Genomic DNA, 19390 nt, shown 5'->3' with positions numbered 1-19390 from the left:
TTACTGCAGGATAAATAAAGAAGAAAACAGGAAGGAGCAAAGCATTGATTATTAATGTCTTAATAATGAGCAAATGTGGCAGGAAAAAATATATGAAGACAAATCTAAGGTAGGTGGATATGTTATTTTTCTATTCTTTTGAAAGTTCTACTTAGCTTAAAGTTAAAATGGATAAATTAATGGTGTGTGTATATACGTATATGTGTTTGTGTATGTATATGTGTGTGTGTGGAGAAGGCGATGGCACCCCACTCCAGTACTCTTGCCTGGTGTGTGTGTGTGTATATATATATATTTTTTTTTTTTTTAAATAAAACTATAATAGTATGTACCCAAATTGCTCAGCTGTTCAATTAGGGAGTTTGTCTTCTACCATGAGTTGTGCTAGGCATCATAGGAGTTGAGTGGTCATTCATGGTCAGCTCTTTCTAAGTGGTGGCCTTTTCAGTTAGAAAGGAGATGATATATATGGAAGTGGACAGAGTTTTCATTTTTATTTTTGCCTTTAGTCAACACCTGTAAAGTTGTAAAACAGCACATCTCTACCAATGTTTTCTGGAAATCCAAATATTATTTTTCATATTGTCTTTTAGTTATTTTCAGAGACATTCTGGTTTATCAGTTGGGTCTAGCAGCAAAAAGAAAATGAATTTTTCATGACAGTTTTAATAAAACTATTTAAAAAGAGATAATAAAAACAACTTTAATAATTTTTCCTTTTGTTGCTGGATTCTGTTTTTTAAGCAGGTAAAAAAGTTTTGCATGGATAAATATAGTTGCTCTGCAGTATAATTTGTCTTTGCAAATTGGATACAACTAAGATTTTTTAAGTTATTAATTGTATACTTTAATTATAACTAGGAAACTTATTTTTCACTTAGATATTTTTGGCTTGTATGTCTTTTCTTTGTTTCTTTTTTTTTCTTCCTTTCTTTTAAGAATATCTTCCTGGGTACCTAGGATAGAATTTTTCAAAAATGTTTTTCCTTTTTCTTCTCATTTTTCCTTCTTTTTAAATATCTTGTGTGTGCTTGGTACATAGGTATGCCAAAATAACTTTGGTCATTAATTATCTCAATATTTCTATAATTATAAAAACATAATTTTTACAACTGTACTGCTTTGTATTCATTTCTTCAAAGTGTGTTATATAAATCATATATAAACAGTACCGTACTGTTTGCTGTAGTTCAGTATTTTGGGGGGTTTTTGAAATATGACATAGATGTTCTACTAAAAACCTAGAAAATAACAGAGTAACCCGCAAATACAGTGCTACCTGCATTAAAGGTAGTTCACCCTAGAAGACTTTGAAAATTGTGCAACTGAATGGATCCTGTTCTTTTAAAACAATGATTGTATTAATATTTATTAAGATGAATCCCAATTTTTCAAAACATGTTGGGATAACATTTACTTTTCTACTGAAGAAGAGAATGGTTTGCTAATAAAGATTTCAGAAGAAATATTTAACTTTCATAAGAATGTTGCTACTCCCATTAATCATTTATAAGTTTAAATATGCCTGTGTTAGCAAATCCTTATCTGTTCTTTAGAATTGTAGAACCAAATGTTTCCCAGTATTTTGCTTACTTGTAGATTATAGTGCTTAATGGACTTTTAACTTTGTTTCTGTTTTTATCATTTTGTGTGTGTTTATTTTTAAATATTCTGTAATTTCTATTTCCTAATTGGTCTTTTTCTCATTTGTATTTAAAATTGAAATATTATATAATTAATTAATATACAGATTATTAATACTAGTACAACTGTGTTTAAAATTTGGTATAGAAAGTAAGATTTGGGGGAAAATATTATATGATTCACCTCTTTAATTTTTGCTGTAAAGTAGGTAAGTGAACAGTACAAGATTAAAATGGGTCTCTCTCTTACACTTGGTAAACAAATTCCTTTGGAACTAGCTGAGACTGATTTACAGATATTAGTGTTGATATGTGTCATTTCCATCTGAGGTCTGGGCCCTTTATTTCCTGCTGGGTTAGTGTCTGAAAATGCCCAGTACAGTGACTGATCCATGTTGAGCACTCCAGTGTTAGTTGAATCTGCTCCCCTGAGTCTTGGTCTGGGGTTGGCTTTTAGTGGGTTTAGGAGGCTGTACTGGAGAGGAGTTGGTTATAGATCAGCAGAATGAACTTATTTGAAGATGACAGGCTGTATAAATTGGTAGTACTGACCTGCTCTTCTGTAGATTTTTACTTTCAAATAAACTGATTTAGTAACAAAGTTGGACTGAATGACATGTACCGGGCCCTGTACAAGGCACTCCAGGAGAATAAAATGGGATGAAATTAGAGTCTGTACATCCCATCTGAGTGAAGACTGTGGCACCAGTGGCAGCATACCGAGAAGCACACCGCTTTTGTGAGACGTATCTAGACGGGAATACTGCTCAGGGTACCAGCTGTGGGAGGAACCCTGGAGTCACAAACACCGGACCTCCTGTTCACCCTCTGTCATGCAGTCTTCTGTGAGCCCTGGAGCAAGACACCGAATCTCTCTGAACCTTCTTATTATTTTAGTAGCCCCTGACAGTCATATAGTCTTCTGGAATAGTTGGTTAATTAATTCCCTCACTTAACGATTATGGTAGATTCTATTCTAGGCACTGGGAATACATTGAAGTCTAAGATGTTGTGTCTGTTCCTCACACTATTGCTAGAACTTTGTGGACAGATGAACATGCTAGACAAGTGCTGGAATGGAGGGATTGCACAAGATGCTTTGGGAACTCAGGACAGAATCATTCTGCCCAAGGCTATCAGAATAGACTTTTTTAAAGATGGTATCCTTAATCCAGACTTTGAAGAATGAGTAGAAATGTGCCCGTTGGACAAAGAAAGACTGAAGGGCATCCGAGGAAGAGAGAAGTACAGGAAATTAAAATTGGGGAAATAAGATGTGTATTCAACCAAAGACATGGCTCGTAAGGAGGCTGGATTGCAGAATGCGGGAAGGAATGGAGTGACTGGAGATGAGGCTGTAAAGATAAAGTGAGCTCATGTTGTGAGAGAGATTGAATGGCAGTTTGGTTTGGTCATTGAGAATATGCTTTGGGAAAAGACCTCGGTTCGAAACTTGGCTTTGCCACTCAATCCCTTTGTCGACAATCAGATTCTAAACCTCTTTATGTTTCCTTTTCCTCACCTCTATAAGAAGAACTAACTGTATTGCCCTTTAGAAGTTGTTAAGGATGAAAACTAGCAGGGTCCTGTACGCCTCACCAGATTGTCTGCTCCAGTCAGCTACTCTGTCTTCCAAACGTGCTCTGTATTTTCCTTCCTCTCTTGGTTGTCCTGATCTTTTCTACCCTCTCCTCCTTCAGCATACAACTCATATGGCCCCATCCTCAGGCCTATTTCAGTTTTCCTGTGTTTCTCCCAGCATTTCATACATAGCACCCCTCACACAATTTATGTTCATTACGGGTCTAATCAGTATCATTTACCAATAAGCTAAGTTGTTCTCAAATTTTAATAGCTATCAGAATCTCTTAGATATAAAAATTAGACCCCTTAGAAAGTTTGAATCAGTAGGTTTGGGGTCGAGCCTGGGAATCTGCTTTTTTTTTTTTCCTTTACAAGCGTGTTTGTCAATTCTAAGACAGGTTGTCCGAGGACTTTTGGAGAAACTAAGGCCCGAGTGGAGAACGGTGTCCTTGAGAGCAAGGACTGTGACTTTTGTATTCTCAGGGTATGTCATGTAGATGGTGCTAAAGGAATGTTTCTGAAAGGGGGAAGGCCTTTCAGAGGGTAATGTTTGAGTGGAGACTCAAGTTCTTGACAGAATCTGAAGAGCTTTTAATAAAGGTGTAAGAAGAAGCATAAGACAACATTTCTCACAATCTTTCCAAACCATTTCTGCTAGGACTCGCTTTGTTGGAAAAGGATTTGGGATGGTTCTTTTGGAAAATGCTGTTGACTGGATTTGCATCATCCTTCCCAAGTCAAACTGGAATAGTCAAGCATCAGAGAAAGTTCTGCGGCCAAGAAACCCTTTTAATCCCAGATATTTTAAACTCTGACCAAGCGTTTTTCCTCTTACACTCTTTGCCCAGATAATACCTTTTCATATCCTGCAGAATCAAATGTTCTAGGTATTCTCCTTGGAAACTGCTCACAAGCAAAAGTGGAACCTCAGGAATTGGCAGTTTTTGCAGGGGGATGGCCTCTGCTTACCTAGAATTAGAAAGTCCATGCTGGGAAATAATAAGAAATAAAAGAATTGGGGAAAATTGAGGGAAAGATGTCTTTCCAGAGTAGACTCTAGATTTTCATAATTGCTCTAAACTGTCACGGTCAGTTGTAAGTATTAAACTGTCTGAATAGAGAGAAGTAACTCTAGGTGTAGTGCAGGCTACAGCAGACAGCTTTGAGAACAGAAGACTTGGATTCAAGTGACGCCTCTTGAAATGCAGAAGAATTCAATCTGGAAAAAACGTCTGGACGTTTCAATTTAAAGTTCTAAGTTGCCTGCATACTTTCGGGATACATATTTAGGCTACTGAGGTGAAAAAAACACACTATATTATGAACGATTGCAAAGATACACAATTGCAGGGAGTAGTTCCTATAAGTTTTTAAAATTTTTTTGTTGATTTTGTTTGCATCTTTTATATGTTCTCGTAGTAGGGTAACATTATAATGTGGCTTACCTTCTGTCTAGAAAGGGCCTATATAGAAATTATTAACTTAAGTTGAAATTATAAGATAAAAATTTACAAGTTTTTCCTGGAAAAATTAGATTCTCCTCTTTAAGTGAAGGAAGAGCTGCAGGACAAGTGGTCCACTCTGAGTGATTCAATTTGACAGGTTTTTTTAAATCAGAAACTATTTAGTTCTGACAAAGCCAGACACATCTTTATATCACAACACATTTAATATAGGTAATGTGGAAATTCTTTCATACTAAATCATAGTATAAAGCAGGTTTATTAGGCCTTGAGAGTTGTAGGATATTTAAACTTCATGTGAAATATAAAACCTAACTTTATCACTAATTTATGCTAGAGAGCTTAAAATAATTATCAAGGAGACTTTATTGTAAGATTAAAAAATTTTCAAATAAACTAATTCCCATGGGACATTGCTCCCTTGGTATACTGTTCATATCCAGTGAGCAGAGAAGGTGCCTTTACATTTGGAGAGTTACAGAGCTTTGCCACTGAATCTATTTCTTGAAAAACAAGGTAGAACAATTGGATGATAGAAATGAATATCAACCAGAAAGCCAGGTGAAAACAGGTATTTCAGATAGGGCCTTAATTCTTCTTCCTTTTTATTGTCTTTTCAGACAAATGACCATGGAAACAATTGACTCTCAGCAGGATGGAAGTTTACCAGATTCTGTGGCAGAGAGCGAATCTGCTCACATGCAGACGCAGACTGGTCAAAATTCAATCCCCACTTTAGCTCAGGTAAACTCAACGTAGGCATCAGGCAGGCACCCATGAAAGTCAGCCTGTGTGGAAATGAGAATTACACGCAGATTCTGTTTTCTTGCCATTGATCTTAAGTTTCCCCTGTTCCCTGGGTATCAGCCAGTCTGACTGATTTGCCTTCAAAGAGAAGATATGTGTTTAAATTACTTTGGCATTGTAACAGACACTATGTAAAGGAGAAACAAAACCCCCTGCATAGTGTGTAGTCCTCAGATTACTATTTGGTAAGGTTGGTAATTCCAGATTGATGTAGTTTTATATTCTCAGCTCTAAAGATGACAGAAATCTTGCCATTTGCCCAGTATATACTTGGTTTAATCTTTACTTTCTTTTTAGTTAGGCCTTAAACTTTGAATTGGTTTCATTTAGAGAGCACCAATATGAGTTAGCTGCTTTTCAGCTCTTAAACCTCATTTCTGAGATATCTATAAAACTATATAGTAAAAACAGATACATTTATTTAGCTCATCAACTACTTACTGAGCCCCTTCCATATCTAGGCGGTGTTTTGGATGCATGAGGCTCTGGATTTCCTGTACTTGACATCTCACAGTTTAGTGGGGAGAGGTGTTTAGGGGATAAGTCTCGCCATGTAAGAAGTACTGCAAGGTGCTACATAGGAATGACTGGGCTGTGCAGAGGGGAAGCAGCTGGGGGACCAGGAGTGCTCTGTTGCTGTTTAGTCACTCAGTCCGACTCTTTGTGACGCCATGGATTGCAGCACACCAGGCTTCCCTGTCCTTCACCATCTCCTGGAGCTTGTTCAAACTCTGTCCATTGAGTCGGTGATGCCATCCAACTGTCTCATTTTCTGTTGTCCCCTTCTCGTCCTGCCTTCTATCTTTCCCAGCATCAGGGTCTTTTCCAGTGAATCAGTTCTTCGCTATCAAGGCCCAAAGTATTGGAGCTTCGGCTTGAGCATGAGTCCTTCCAATGAATATTCAGGGTTGATTTCCTGAATATTAAGAGCGCTCTGTAGAGGGTTTTATTATGAAAGGTAGAGGTCACTGGGTATATAAGGAGAGGGAAGCATATTCTCTAGGCCAGGAAGAGTATACAGAAGGCAGAGGATGGGGGTAGGAACTGCTGGTGTTGAGGCCAAAGTGTGTCTGGGCTGGGAAGTGGAGCTAGTCAGGGTTAGCTGGAGGGTGGTATGCATCTGAGAGAGTGGACCATCCCGTATTCTAACTGTTCACCAAAGCAGGATACCTGCGGCCCCGTGGTGTTGAGTGGGACATCAGCAAGCCGGGAGTGGGAACCTCATTTGGGTGGCATCACAGTGATGTGAGTTCAAGCAGTAGAGAGACTTTGCAGTATCTGGAAGAGAGACTAGGAAGGAGCGATGGCTGCCTGGAAGGCCCGCAGCAGTGCCAGGCAACTCCGGGGTTGTCTCCGGCCAGCCTGGTTCCTTCATGGTCTGGACTTTTCCAAAACTCCCTGCACTCAGCCTGCCCTTCTTTCCTCTTTCAGGCTCCCAACACCCACTTGCTCCCTGGGGTTTCCTCCTCACAAGTGCTCTGTGGAGCTTCATCTCCCTGGCAACACCCTTCTTTGTTACTGTGGAAAATTGGCATGCAGACCATGCTATTTTTCAAGAAAGCAGCCTTTTTCTCATTAAAAAAAAAAGTTCATTTGTAGAAAATTGGCAAAATGTGTATTATTAAATGAAGAAGAAAATTAAAGCCACCTGTAGTCTCTACATGCAGAAATTTAATTGTTGTTAGCATCTTGATGTTTATCCTATTGTCTTTTTGTCTGCAAAAAGAATATTAATAGAATATACATATATCTTTTGATTAATCTGGGGTCTTCTAGAGTTTTCTTTTAAGGTTTTTAAAATGACATTTATTTCTTAAAAGTTAACCTGTGCATAATAGGAAACCAAAACAAAAACCAAAGTCATCCAGAATCATAAGCACTTTACCGTCTGATGCATCCTTTTAGGTCTCATTTGTGTATTTACACAACCAAGCGTCCATTTTTATGTAATTAAGATCATACGGTTATGTATCATGCTTTTTTACACATCACAAATATTTACCATTTCAAAGTCCCAAATATGTTGTTAGTCACCCAGTCATGTCTGACTCTGCGACCCCATGGACTGTAGCCTGCCAGACTCTTCTGTCTATGGGATTCGCTGGGTGAGAACACTGGAGTGGGTTGCCATTTCCTTCTCCAGGGGATCTTCCCAACCTAGGGATTGAATCCGGGTCTCCTGCATTGCAGGCAGGTTCTTTACTGTCTGAGCCACCAGGGAAGTCCAGTCCTGCCTTCCTTGGTGACAAAAATTTCAGAAAAGACAAAAATGGCAACTAGAGTTGTTATAACTGTGATTCCATATCTGTAGTTCACCTTTTGCTGAAGCGCTAGTTGAGAGCAGCTCTTCCTCCTGCGCCTGCTTCTATCCCTGTAGGTACTGCTTCCCTGTCTTCTACACGTGCCTTTTCCTCCAGCCTTCAGCCTGGGTGACACCCAGCTCTGTAAGTCTCAGTCAGAAGTTGCTGAAGAGGTCAATGTAGGGTCTGAAAAATAACCTCAGATTAATGAGGTTTTTGAAATCTCATAGGAGTCCAGTGAACAGAAACCAGGCTTTAGTAGGTTACAGAATAATTAAGAGAGAAAGTAGAAATTGGAAGTATAGATTCTTCAAGAAATTTTCCTGTGAAAGAGAAAGATGGGTCTGGGAGACAAAGGCGCGTGAGCTGGGGTAAGTTTGACGTGTTAAATAGGAGTGTGGGGAAGTTTGAAGAGTTAAATAAAACAGAAGGGCTCAGAGATGGAGACTTGTGAGAAGACTGAGCCACAGAGCAAGGAAAAGGCTGTGGTTTGCATTCATAATGTTTACTTCCTTAAAAATCTCAAGTATATTAAATGTTGATAGTCATTACATCTGGATAGCAAGTTCATAGACCTGCTATCTTATTCTGTTTTCCATATATTTAAAATACTCAATCAAAAAATATATCACGGTATTTATCTTTCACATACTAGGAATGTTAAGAGATTAAGAAGAAATCTGTATGCTGACTCATTGATTCTTTTGATTAAATAAGAGTTATCCTCCATGGATGTGAGGCCATAAATCCTTTATGGATCATGATGTTTTGCAGAATTAGGACACAGTTCTTAAGAGTCATAATTTTTCTAAACATTATTATCAGTTTAGATTCTTGTGATGCCTGAAGCAGTTCATTTGAGTGTTCATTATTATGCAATATTATATGATAGAAGGATTAGGAAATCAAGCTGAAATCTTCATTCATTAAGCCTATAATGTATGCTAAACATGACTGACTCTTCTGAATAATTCCTGATATTTTGTACATTCTTGCCACTTATTTTAAACTAGAGGATTGTGAATTCCCAGATGTTTTAGACTTAAATTCAGTCTTATATAAAGCAAAATTTATGACACTTACTTTCTTTTCCACATGGTCTATTTATCATTAAATAGTGTGAGAACAAAAGATATAACCCCAAGTTTCAGTGAGTCTAATCCTTTGCCTCTGGTCATTCGATAGCAGTAGTTTTGCCTATCTCGGCCTTTCCAGGGCTTCTGCTAATCAAGTTAACGCTGCAAACCATCCCAGCTATAAAGGTGTGAAAACTTGAGCTTGCTCTTGGCCCTCACACCTCTGCTCTGTTGACTGATGGAGGAAGGCTAGAGTTCTGAGTTTGCAGTTTTTCTGTTTTATAACTTCCCAGGTATCAGTGGAGCCTGCCACTTCTGTCTGTATCCAAAAGCAAATAGAGATCACGTGGTAACAGTATCCAAGGGCTAGAGGCTGGCGTGGAAGATCGCTGAGGTTTGAGTACTGTGATTTGTGTATTTTCTTGCTTTGAATTATTTTTTATGTTGATTTTTTTAATTGAAGCTGGAGTCTGTCTAAGTGTATATGTTGATACGTATGTAAGACTAGAGTCTACTCTCCTCTCCCCCTGGAAAAACTGTTGATGATAAGTTAAGAGAGTCTATTTTATATCACCAAGCCAGGAGAAAACTCTTTCCCAAAGCCAAAATAGTGACAAGCAAAATTACAGTATATACAGGTAGTCTTAAAAGTTACACATACAGCCTTTGGAAGTAATATAATCCTTAAGTGGTAATGGGAACTTATCATTTCTTTTGTGATGAAAGATTTCAGACATATAAGAGTAGAATAAGGCTTCAACATTTATAGAAACCTAAAATTAAGATTTTGTAGCAGTTGCTACAAAATTTATATTTAAAAAATTTTTCTTTTTCCCTTTTTGTGAAAGAATTTTAAGCAGCTCTCCAGATCTCAGACATCACGTCATCTCATTCCACCTTTCTTCTGGGTATGCAACGCTTATACATATTGTCTAAAATAACCAAATGTCATGATCATACCTAATAAAATTGAGTGTAATTCCTTGGCATAATATGCTCACCATACTCATGTTTTCCCATTTATCTCACAATGTGTAATCTGCTCTGAAAGCAGCAGTGATGGCCCCCTGCCCTTTCTTTATCCCACGTCTCTTGGAAATTGATAATGCTGCCACGAAGCTCTTGGTTGAGTGAGGGCACCTGGATGGAGCCCTGAGAGAGGGTGTGCTGTCTGGGGTTTCATGCCTTACAGCTCCTGGTGCAGCCCAAGGCCTGACTCGGAAGGCTCAATATCTCTGCTGTGTAAATGACCAGTTCTCCAAGTTTCAGCCAAGATAGGAAGGAAAGATGCAAGGAGCAAAACCACAGGGATCATAGAGTTGGAAGGAAACTCGAGAGCATCAAGGTCAGCATAGTGCCTTGAGGGACTTAGTTCTAATATTCCACCTTTCTGACACCATCTGTAGTTTTAGAACAAGAGGACTCTGTGGAGCAGAGGAAGCCACTAGGGAGTGTTGTTCAGGGATTGCAGTCTGCTCACTCCTTCCTTATCCTGTCTGCTATAGATGCCAACGGTGTGTTAAAGAAGCGCCTTAGAGGAAAGCAGGCCTGGCTTGCAGTGAGGGATTGGAGTAGGAACGATTGATTTAACAAGGGATAGGTTTCAGTGTACGACTTACATGTTTGATTTTTCAAACTGGTGGAAAATTGGGATGGCATTTCTCATTGTTTTGCCAGCTGTGCCAAAAAAAGTCTATCTCATCTGTCCTAAGTAGGACCAGGAATAATATGAATAGCTGTCAGAAAACAAAACAAGCAACGTTTGTTATTGCTAATTGGCCGGCACCATCATATTTGTATATGATGATCTGCATCATGTTAGGTTGATTTGTTATATTTATTATTGGCTGAGTACATCTAGCTCAAGCTCAGTGTTTAACTGAATCTTGTTTTTTTTTGCAGGTTTAAGGCATTTCTTACCTTTATTCTAGCTGTTTTATTTTCCTTTCCTTTATTTTATTTTTATGATTTTTTTTCTTTAAAAAAAATTTTTTTTTAATTTTAAAATCTTTAATTCTTACATGCATTCCCAAACATGAACCCCCCTCCCACCTCCCTCCCCATAACATCTCTCTGGGTCATCCCCATGCACCAGCCCCAAGCATGCTGTATCCTGCGTCAGACATAGACTGGCGATTCGTTTCTTACATGATAGTATACATGTTAGAATGCCATTCTCCCAAATCATCCCACCCTCTCCCTCTCCCTCTGAGTCCAAAAGTCCATTATACACATCTGTGTCTTTTTTGCTGTCTTGCATACAGGGTCGTCATTGCCATCTTTCTAAATTCCATATATATGTGTTAATATACGGTATTGGTGTTTTTCTTTCTGGCTTACTTCACTCTGTATGATCGGCTCCAGTTTCATCCATCTCATCAGAACTGATTCAAATGAATTCTTTTTAACGGCTGAGTAATACTCCATTGTGTATATGTACCACGGCTTTCTTATCCATTCATCTGCTGATGGACATCTAGGTTGTTTCCATGTCCTGGCTATTATAAACAGTGCTGCGATGAACATTGGGGTACATGTGTCTCTTTCAATTCTGGTTTCCTCGGTGTGTATGCCCAGCAGTGGGATTGCTGGGTCATAAGGTAGTTCTATTTGCAATTTTTTAAGGAATCTCCACACTGTTCTCCATAGTGACTGTACTAGTTTGCATTCCCACCAACAGTGTAGGAGGGTTCCCTTTTCTCCACACCCTCTCCAGCATTTATTGCTTGCAGATTTTTGGATCGCAGCCATTCTGACTGGTGTGAAGTGGTACCTCATTGTGGTTTTGATTTGCATTTCTCTAATAATGAGTGATGTTGAGCATCTTTTCATGTGTTTGTTAGCCATCCGTATGTCTTCTTGTTTTTTAAACCTCAGTATGCTGATTCTATGACTTGAGAGGCTGTTACTGAAGGAGGAAATATTCCTCTTAAGATTGTAAAATAAAAAGTTTCATTTTATTGTTGACTTTCTTTCTATTGCTCTTTAATTTTATGTATTCTTTCTCCTGGTTATTTTTAAGTGCCATAATTTAATTTTTTTGATCATAATATTTGTATTCACTTAGCTCTAAAAATTAACATAAATTAGGAGAAAATAGAACACTGATTTTTTTTTTCAGTAAATGCTAAATCTTCATTGTTTTTTAGCTAATTCAAGAAAATATACTACTTTGACATGTAACTCATTCTTGAAGGTAATTCAGGGTTTAAGGGACATAAGTAAAAATAATTTGTGAACTATTAATATTAGTGACCATTTTGTTTGATTTGAGTAATAATTTTTTATATAATCTGTACTCATATTTTGAGAACTCTGTATATAATAGTTGTGTTGTTGTTCAGTCTCTAAGTCAGGTCTGACTCTTTGCAACCCCAGGGACTGTGGCATGCCAGGCTTCCCTGTCCTCCAGTATCTCCCAGAGTTTGCTCAAATTCTTGTCCATTGAGTTGGTGATGCCATCCAACCATCTCATCCTCTGTCGCCCCCTTCTTTCCTAATAATAATAGCTAGTATATTTTGCTAGTATATTTCTTTCAGTTCAGTTCAGTTGCTCAGTCATGTCCAACTCTTTGCATCCTCATGGACTGCAGCATACCAGGCCTCCCTGTCCATCACCAGCTCCCGGAGTTCAACCAAACTCATCTCCATTGAGTCGGTGATGCCATCCAACCATCTCATCCTCTGTTGTCCCCTTCTCTTCCTGCCCTCAATCTTTCCCAGTATCAGGGTCTTTTCAAGTGAGTCAGCTCTTCGCATGAGGTGGCCAAAGTACTGGAGTCTCAGCTTCAGCATCATTCCTTCCAACGAAATCCCAGGGCTGATCTCCTTCAGATTGGACTGGTTGGATCTCCTTGCAGTCCAAGGGACTCTCAAGAGTCTTTTCCAACACCACAGTTCAAAAGCAGTTTATAGTTCAGCAGTGTTCGCTGTAATGTACTCGCAATGTTGTGACACGAATCTCCAGATCTTTTTCATCTTGCAGATCTAACACTCTGTACCTATTAAACAACAACTCCTTTTTACACACATCCCCAACCTCCTGTAACTACCATTCTATATTTGGTTTCTATGAATTTGCCTACTTTTGGATACCTCATATAAGAGGAATCATCAATATTTGTCTTTTCAGTTCAGTTCCCTCAGTTGTGTCCAACTCTTTGCAACCTCAGGGATTGTAGCACGCCAGGCCTCTCTGTCCATCACCAACTCCTGGAGTTCAACCAAACTCATGTCCATTGAGTTGGTGATGCCATCCAACCATCTCATCCTCTGTTGTTCCTTCTCCTCCTGCCCTCAATCTTCCGCAGCATCAGGGACTTTTCAAATAAGTCAGCTCTTCATATCAAGTGGCCAAAAAATGGAGTTTCAGCTTCAGCATCAGTCCTTCAATGAATATTCAGGACTGATCTCCTTTAGGATGGACTGGTTGGATCTCCTTGCAGTCCAAGGGACTCTCAAGAGTCTTCTCCAACACCACAGTTCAAAAGCATCAATTCTTTGGCACTCAGCTTTCTTTATAGTCCAACTCTCACATCCATACATGACTACTGGAAAAACCATAGCTTTGACTAGACAGACCTTTGTTGGTAGAGTAATGTCTCTGCTTTTTAATAAATATGCTACCTAGGTTGGTCATAACTTTCCTTCCAAGGAGTAAGCATCTTTTAATTTCATGGCTGCAGTCATCATCTGCAGTGATTCTGGAGCCCCCACCCCCACCCCCCCCCCCCGCTCCAAATAAAGTCTGTCACTGCTTCCACTGTTTCCCCATCTATTTGCCATGAAGTGAAGGGACTGGATGCCACAATCTTAGTTTTCTGAATGTTGAGATTTATTTATTTTTCACTTTCCTCTTTCACTTTCATCAAGAGGCTCTTTAGTTCTTCTTCACTTTCTGCCATAAGGGTTGTGTCATCTGCACATCTGAGGTTATTGACATTTCTCCCGGCAATCTTGATTGCATCTTGTGCTTCCTCCAGCCTAGCGTTTCTCATGATGTACTGCATATAAGTTAAATAAACAGGGTGACAATATACAGCCTTGACGTACTCGTTCCCCTATTTGGAACCGGTCTGTTGTTCCATGTCCAGTTCTAACTGTTGCTTCCTGACCTGCATATAGGTTTCTGAAGAGGCAGGTCGGGTGGTCTGGTATTCCCATCTCTTTCAGAATTTTCCACTGTTGATTGCGATCCACACAGTCTAAGGCTTTGGCATAGTCAATAAAGCAGAAATAGATATTTTTCTGGAACTCTCTTGCTTTTTTGATGATCCAACGGATGTTGGCAATTTGATCTCTGGTTCCTCTGCCTTTTCTAAATCCAGCTTGAATGTCTGGAAGTTTGTGATTCACGTACTGTTGAAGCCTGGCTTGGAGAATTTTGAGCATTACTTTGCTAGCGTGTGAGATGAGTGCAGTTGTGCGGTAGTTTGAGCATCCTTTGGCATTGTCTTTCTTTGGGATTAGAATGAAAACTGACCTTTTCCAGTCCTGTGGCCACTGCTGAGTTTTCCAAATTTGCTGGCATATTGAGTGCAGCACTTTCACAGCATCATCTTTTAGTATTTGAAATAGCTCAACTGGAATTCCATCACATCCACTAGCTTTGTTCATAGTGATGCTTCCTAAGGCCCACTTGACTTCACATTCCAGGATGTCTGGCTCTAGGTTGGTGATCACACCATTGTGATTATCTGGGTCATGAAGATCTTTTTTTGTATAGTTCTTCTGTGTATTCTTGCCACCTCTTCTTAATATCTTCTGCTTCTGTTAGGTCCATACCATTTCTGTCCCTTATCGAGCCCATCTTTGCATGAAATGTTCCCTTGGTATCTCTAATTTTCTTGAAGAGATCTCTAGTCTTTCCCATTCTTTTGTTTTCCTCTATTTCTTTGCACTGATCACTGAGGAAGGCTTTCTTATTCTCCTTGCTGTTCTTTGGAACTCTGCATTCAAATGGGTCTATCTTTCCTTTTCTCCTTTGCCTTTCACTTCTCTTCTATTCACATCTATTTGTAAGGCCTCCTCAGACAACCATTTTGTCTTTTTGCATTTATTTTCCTTATCTTTTTGTGATTGGCTTATTTCACGTCACATAATGTCTTGAAGGTTTATCTGTATTGTATGTGATAGGAATTCCTTCCTCTCTGTATGTACACACCACATTTTGTTTATTATTACTGTTTTTTTAAGTTGTTTTTATTAAATCAGTAATCTTTAGGGCTTATATACCAAGTCATTGGTAGAAAAATTAATGTAGAATAGTTCAAGTGAATTGAAGTTTCCTTCATAGGCATTCCTATGAGTTGATATTGTGGTGGTGGTTTGGTTGCCAAGTCGTTTCCGACTCTTGCACCCTCATGGACGATAGCCTGCCAGGCTCCTCTGTCCATGGAATTCTCCAGGCAAGAATACTGGAGTGGGTTGCCATTTCCTTCTCCAAGGGATCTTCCTGATCCAAGAATTGAACCGAGGTCTCCTGCCTTTCAGGCAGATTCTTTACCCACTGAGCTACGAGAGAAGATCCCAATAAGTTGATACTGGTCAGAAATAAAGGTAAGTGGTTTTAGGCATTCATTCTGTAGCTTCAGGCTTTTGGCATGTACATTTCTTCCTCAGTATTAGAAATGAATCTAATCTATATCATTGTTAAGAGTAGTTTTAATATCCACTGTGCCCATATAAGCCATCTGTTGGGTAAATGTCATTTTGGGCTCAGAATCTCATAGCAACCTACTTCACTATGTGCATTTATTACTTTGTAATGGAGTTGGCTAGAAAATTATGAAAAGTTTTAGTTTCAGTCTTACTGAAATCAGTATATAAGATTGATTTTTAAAAGTCTAGAGCTAAAAGAATTTTGATCTCCCTAAAGATCATGTTCATAGTCAATCTTTATAAATATAAGTAAAACACATATCATATTAGAATATAAAATGATGCTCCAAGTACTATTAATGGGAAATGATAAGGATCAGCTAGGGAAAAAAATGCGCTAGAGCGTTGTTTTTCAAAGCATAAAGAAACCCTGATTTTGTCATCACCAGTCACCACAGCAATCACCACTGCTTATTGGAAGTATTATCAGAATAGACGATATAATTAAGACTTGATTCTGATATTTGCTTTTCTTTCAAAAGGGGAATTTTTTTAAAGAGACATATTTGGCCATTTATAATTACAGAAACAGAATTACTTCCTTTTTAAATTCAGATTATAAATTTTAGATAGTTTTTGTTTATTCCCTATACACGGAAAGGATTCAAAGATCATGTTGTAGTTCTCCTTATAATTTTAACATAGATATAAAAATATCAGTCTTATCTGTCCAACACTGTTATCAGTGCTTTCAGTTGATATTTACAAGGTAAAATTTAACTCCACTGATTTTTGCAATTTGTTAGTCACACTGTTTAAAAAAACCTCAATATGGGAAAGAAAAACAGTAAAGACACTACAGTGATACCAATTCTGTATTCTTCATGTTGTGTTTGCCTTCATTTAATGCAGGTAACAACTTTTTAAAAATTTATTATTTATTTATTTATTTGGCTGCACCAGGTCTTCGTAGTGGCATGTGAGATTTAGTTCCCTGACCAGAGATCAAACCCGGGCCCCCTGCATTGGGAGCATGGTGTCTTAGCCACTGGACCAGCAGGGGAGTCCCTAAGGACAGCTTTTTAAAAAGTGAAGTGAATATTTTATGTCTTTTTTAAAGTGTACACATTTATATTATTATTTTCCTATTTTCAGCCTTATTCTTTAAACACTTTTTTCCCTGTAGAAGAAACAGACTTCTTTTTGAGAATCCTGTCTTAATACACAGAAATCAAGATGTTTTTCCAGCTTCTCCCATAGGGTGTTACTGGGTTTTCATTGGAGTCCTTGGAATTAAAATAGATATTGTATAGATTTGATTTTTCAGGCAGCAGAATTGATAGTGAAGTCTGCTAGACCATGCATTCACATCCTCTCATCCTTTATTAACTGTCTGGAATGCGGGCTCAGTGGCTGTGTGACACGTTCACCTGCACTGTGACATCATAAACCCCATCATAAGGGAACCTAGCTACGGATTGGTGCCAGTCCACTAGGTGCTAATCAAATGCTGTGTTACAACATTGTGAGGTGTTACCAGTTATAAGTGTCATTATTAGGAGATTTTCTTTAATTGCAAAGACAAGTTAGGCTGTCAACTGCATCATCTTCACTTATTTCATCACATTAACTCCTGTCTCTAGTGAGGCTCTTGGTGGATGTGGTGGCCTCAGCATAATCTATGTTTCAGGCATCCTATAGAAGAGGATTATTCTTCAGGGGATCTGGAAAAAAAGGTAAACTGTCTGGCATGAGTTCATTTTTACACTTTTTAGAGACTCATAAATAGAGGTGTAAAATTATAAAATATAAAATACACCTATTTTATGTGTTTGTTTTTTGGGCAGTTGCCTGCTTGATTGTTGGAATGTGATGAATATATTGACAGATCTTCCCATGGCCTTTCCTACTTTTCTTTTAGACCGTTTTTTTGCACAGAAGTTCCCTCCTCTGAGAAGCTTTCCACAGTAGGTATGCCTTAACGTAGCTTCCTTCCACCTTCCCTCTACCTCGTTAGCTGTTGTTGATTAGTCTCTTAGTTGTGTCCAATTCTTTGTGACCCCATGGACTGTAGCCCACCAGTTTCCTCTTTCCATGAGATTTTCCCAGGCAAGAATACTGGAGTAGGTTGCCATTTCCTTCTCCCGGGGATCTTCCTGACCCAGGGATCAAACTCATGTCTCCTGCATTGGCAGGTGGATTCTTTATCCCTGAGACACCAGGGAAGCCCACCTCACTAGTTACCCTTCTTTATTTTTCTTTTAAGAATTTTGCACCTCTCCCAAATTATGTTTTAGTCTCTTCATCTGTCTTCTGTCTCCTTCTGATTTAGGAAAGCAGACTTTTCTTGTTTACTACTTTATCTCTGCTGTCTAGACTGGTCCACAAGGCCAGCTTCCAACATTTGTTGAGGGAACAAAAGAATGAGTTAATTTGTAAGTATGAATTGTTTCTGTGAGATTGACTTATTAAAAATTCTTGGAATGAATATATGATGTTTATAAGAAAAATGGGACTTCCCAGGTGCCTCAATGGGCAAAGACTCCACCTGCAATGCAGGAGACACAGGAGGCTTGGGTTCGAACCCTGGTTTGGGAAGATCCCCTGGAAGAGGAAATGGCAACCCACTCCAGTATTCTTGCCTGGAGAATTCCATGGATAGAGGAGTCTGGTGGATTACAGTCCCTGAGATCACAAAGAGTCGGATACAACTGAGCACACGCACACATGACCTTCTTCACTGCCCAGAGTTTGGACATTGAGTTTTCACTGCACAGATTCATATAACTCATCTCCAGAATTCTGAGAATTCAGTTTTGTTCTAGTGGGTATAGCTCTCTTTTCTACAGCAGAGTTTCTTCTCACTAAGCCATTTTGATGGAGCATTGTTTAATAATGTAAAGTCGTGAAAATTATACTTGAAAGACATATAGAGTGACTTTAAGCATGGTTTATACTTATCAAAACCCCCATGAATCTTTCTTGAGTTGTTCTTCAGAATATCTAATTTTTCTACAGCAGGTCATTTCCATGAAACTGTGCGTAGCACTAACTGCATCTCAAGCCACAGGTCTCATCTGTAGGAATACTGGTGATGCTCTTGGGTATAATATACTTTCTGTTTTGCTCAATTTCTGACATAGGAATGTTCTATCAGAATTACTGTGGATGGTGATTTTGGCCATCCTGCTGTGGTGGAGCTAAAATTGCAGCCCGTTTCAGCACTCTGTGCTTTGAGCTGTGAGCAGGGCCCAGAGGCTGCATGAGGACAGAGCAGCAGTTTTCAAAGTGTGATCCAGGGAACCCTGAAGGAAACTCCAAGGACCCAGTATTTTCCAAATAACTACTACATGATGTTACACAATCATGCCTGGAGGTTTGGAGGACAAACCTATTTTCATAATAATACAAAGATGTATTTTTTTCTCTGTATTGGCATTTGCCCTGATGGCGCAAAAACAGTGGGGGTTTAAAAGTGTTGGTGCCTCATCCCAGTCACGTAACTTTGTTACGTGGCACCAGACTTTGTTAGTGGTCATCGCAGTCTTCACTGCATTCACTTGCAGTTTAAAGAAAAATGTCTGCTCCACTTAAGACTGTCCCTGATGAAGCAGTAAACATTACCAATTATATTAAATCTTGACCCTCAAGTACATGTTGTTTTAATATTCTGTGTTTTGGAAGTGGAACATTCATTGAAAGCATTTCTGCCACTTTCTGAAGATCAGAGGTGATCTTGAGAAAAAACACAAGTTATTGTCTGAGAAAAAACACAAGTTATTGTCTGAGGGACAAGATGAACTAGCTGCATTCACACACACACACACACACACACACACACACACACACACACACACACACACACCCCGGCCACAGGATATAATTTTTCTCAAAGCAGTGGCAAATAACTAAATTAT

General features: G+C 38.8%; 1 protein-coding gene across 40 annotated transcripts in view; it reads left to right on the top strand.

The window, feature by feature from the left end:
• Positions 1–19390, top strand: part of CREM (cAMP responsive element modulator) — a 65034-nt gene that overhangs the window by 10773 nt on the left and 34871 nt on the right. For 15 of the 40 annotated variants that reach the window (XM_069547323.1, XM_069547312.1, XM_069547321.1 and 12 more), the window contains exons 2-3: positions 10–109; positions 5311–5434. The exons of 7 other annotated variants lie outside the window; for them this stretch is intronic. In XM_069547323.1, coding sequence (XP_069403424.1) covers positions 66–109; positions 5311–5434 — 168 coding nt within the window. In that variant the 5' untranslated portion in view covers positions 10–65. Of the gene's footprint in view, positions 1–9; positions 114–5310; positions 5435–17116; positions 17210–19390 lie in introns of those variants that run through there. 18 more of the 40 variants (XM_069547334.1, XM_069547330.1, XM_069547335.1 and 15 more) reach the window with 3 other exon arrangements.

Source organism: Ovis canadensis, chromosome 13, assembly GCF_042477335.2.
Source record: "Ovis canadensis isolate MfBH-ARS-UI-01 breed Bighorn chromosome 13, ARS-UI_OviCan_v2, whole genome shotgun sequence".
NCBI classification, from domain to species: Eukaryota; Metazoa; Chordata; class Mammalia; order Artiodactyla; family Bovidae; genus Ovis; species Ovis canadensis.
This window is presented reverse-complemented; position numbering and strand designations above follow the sequence as displayed.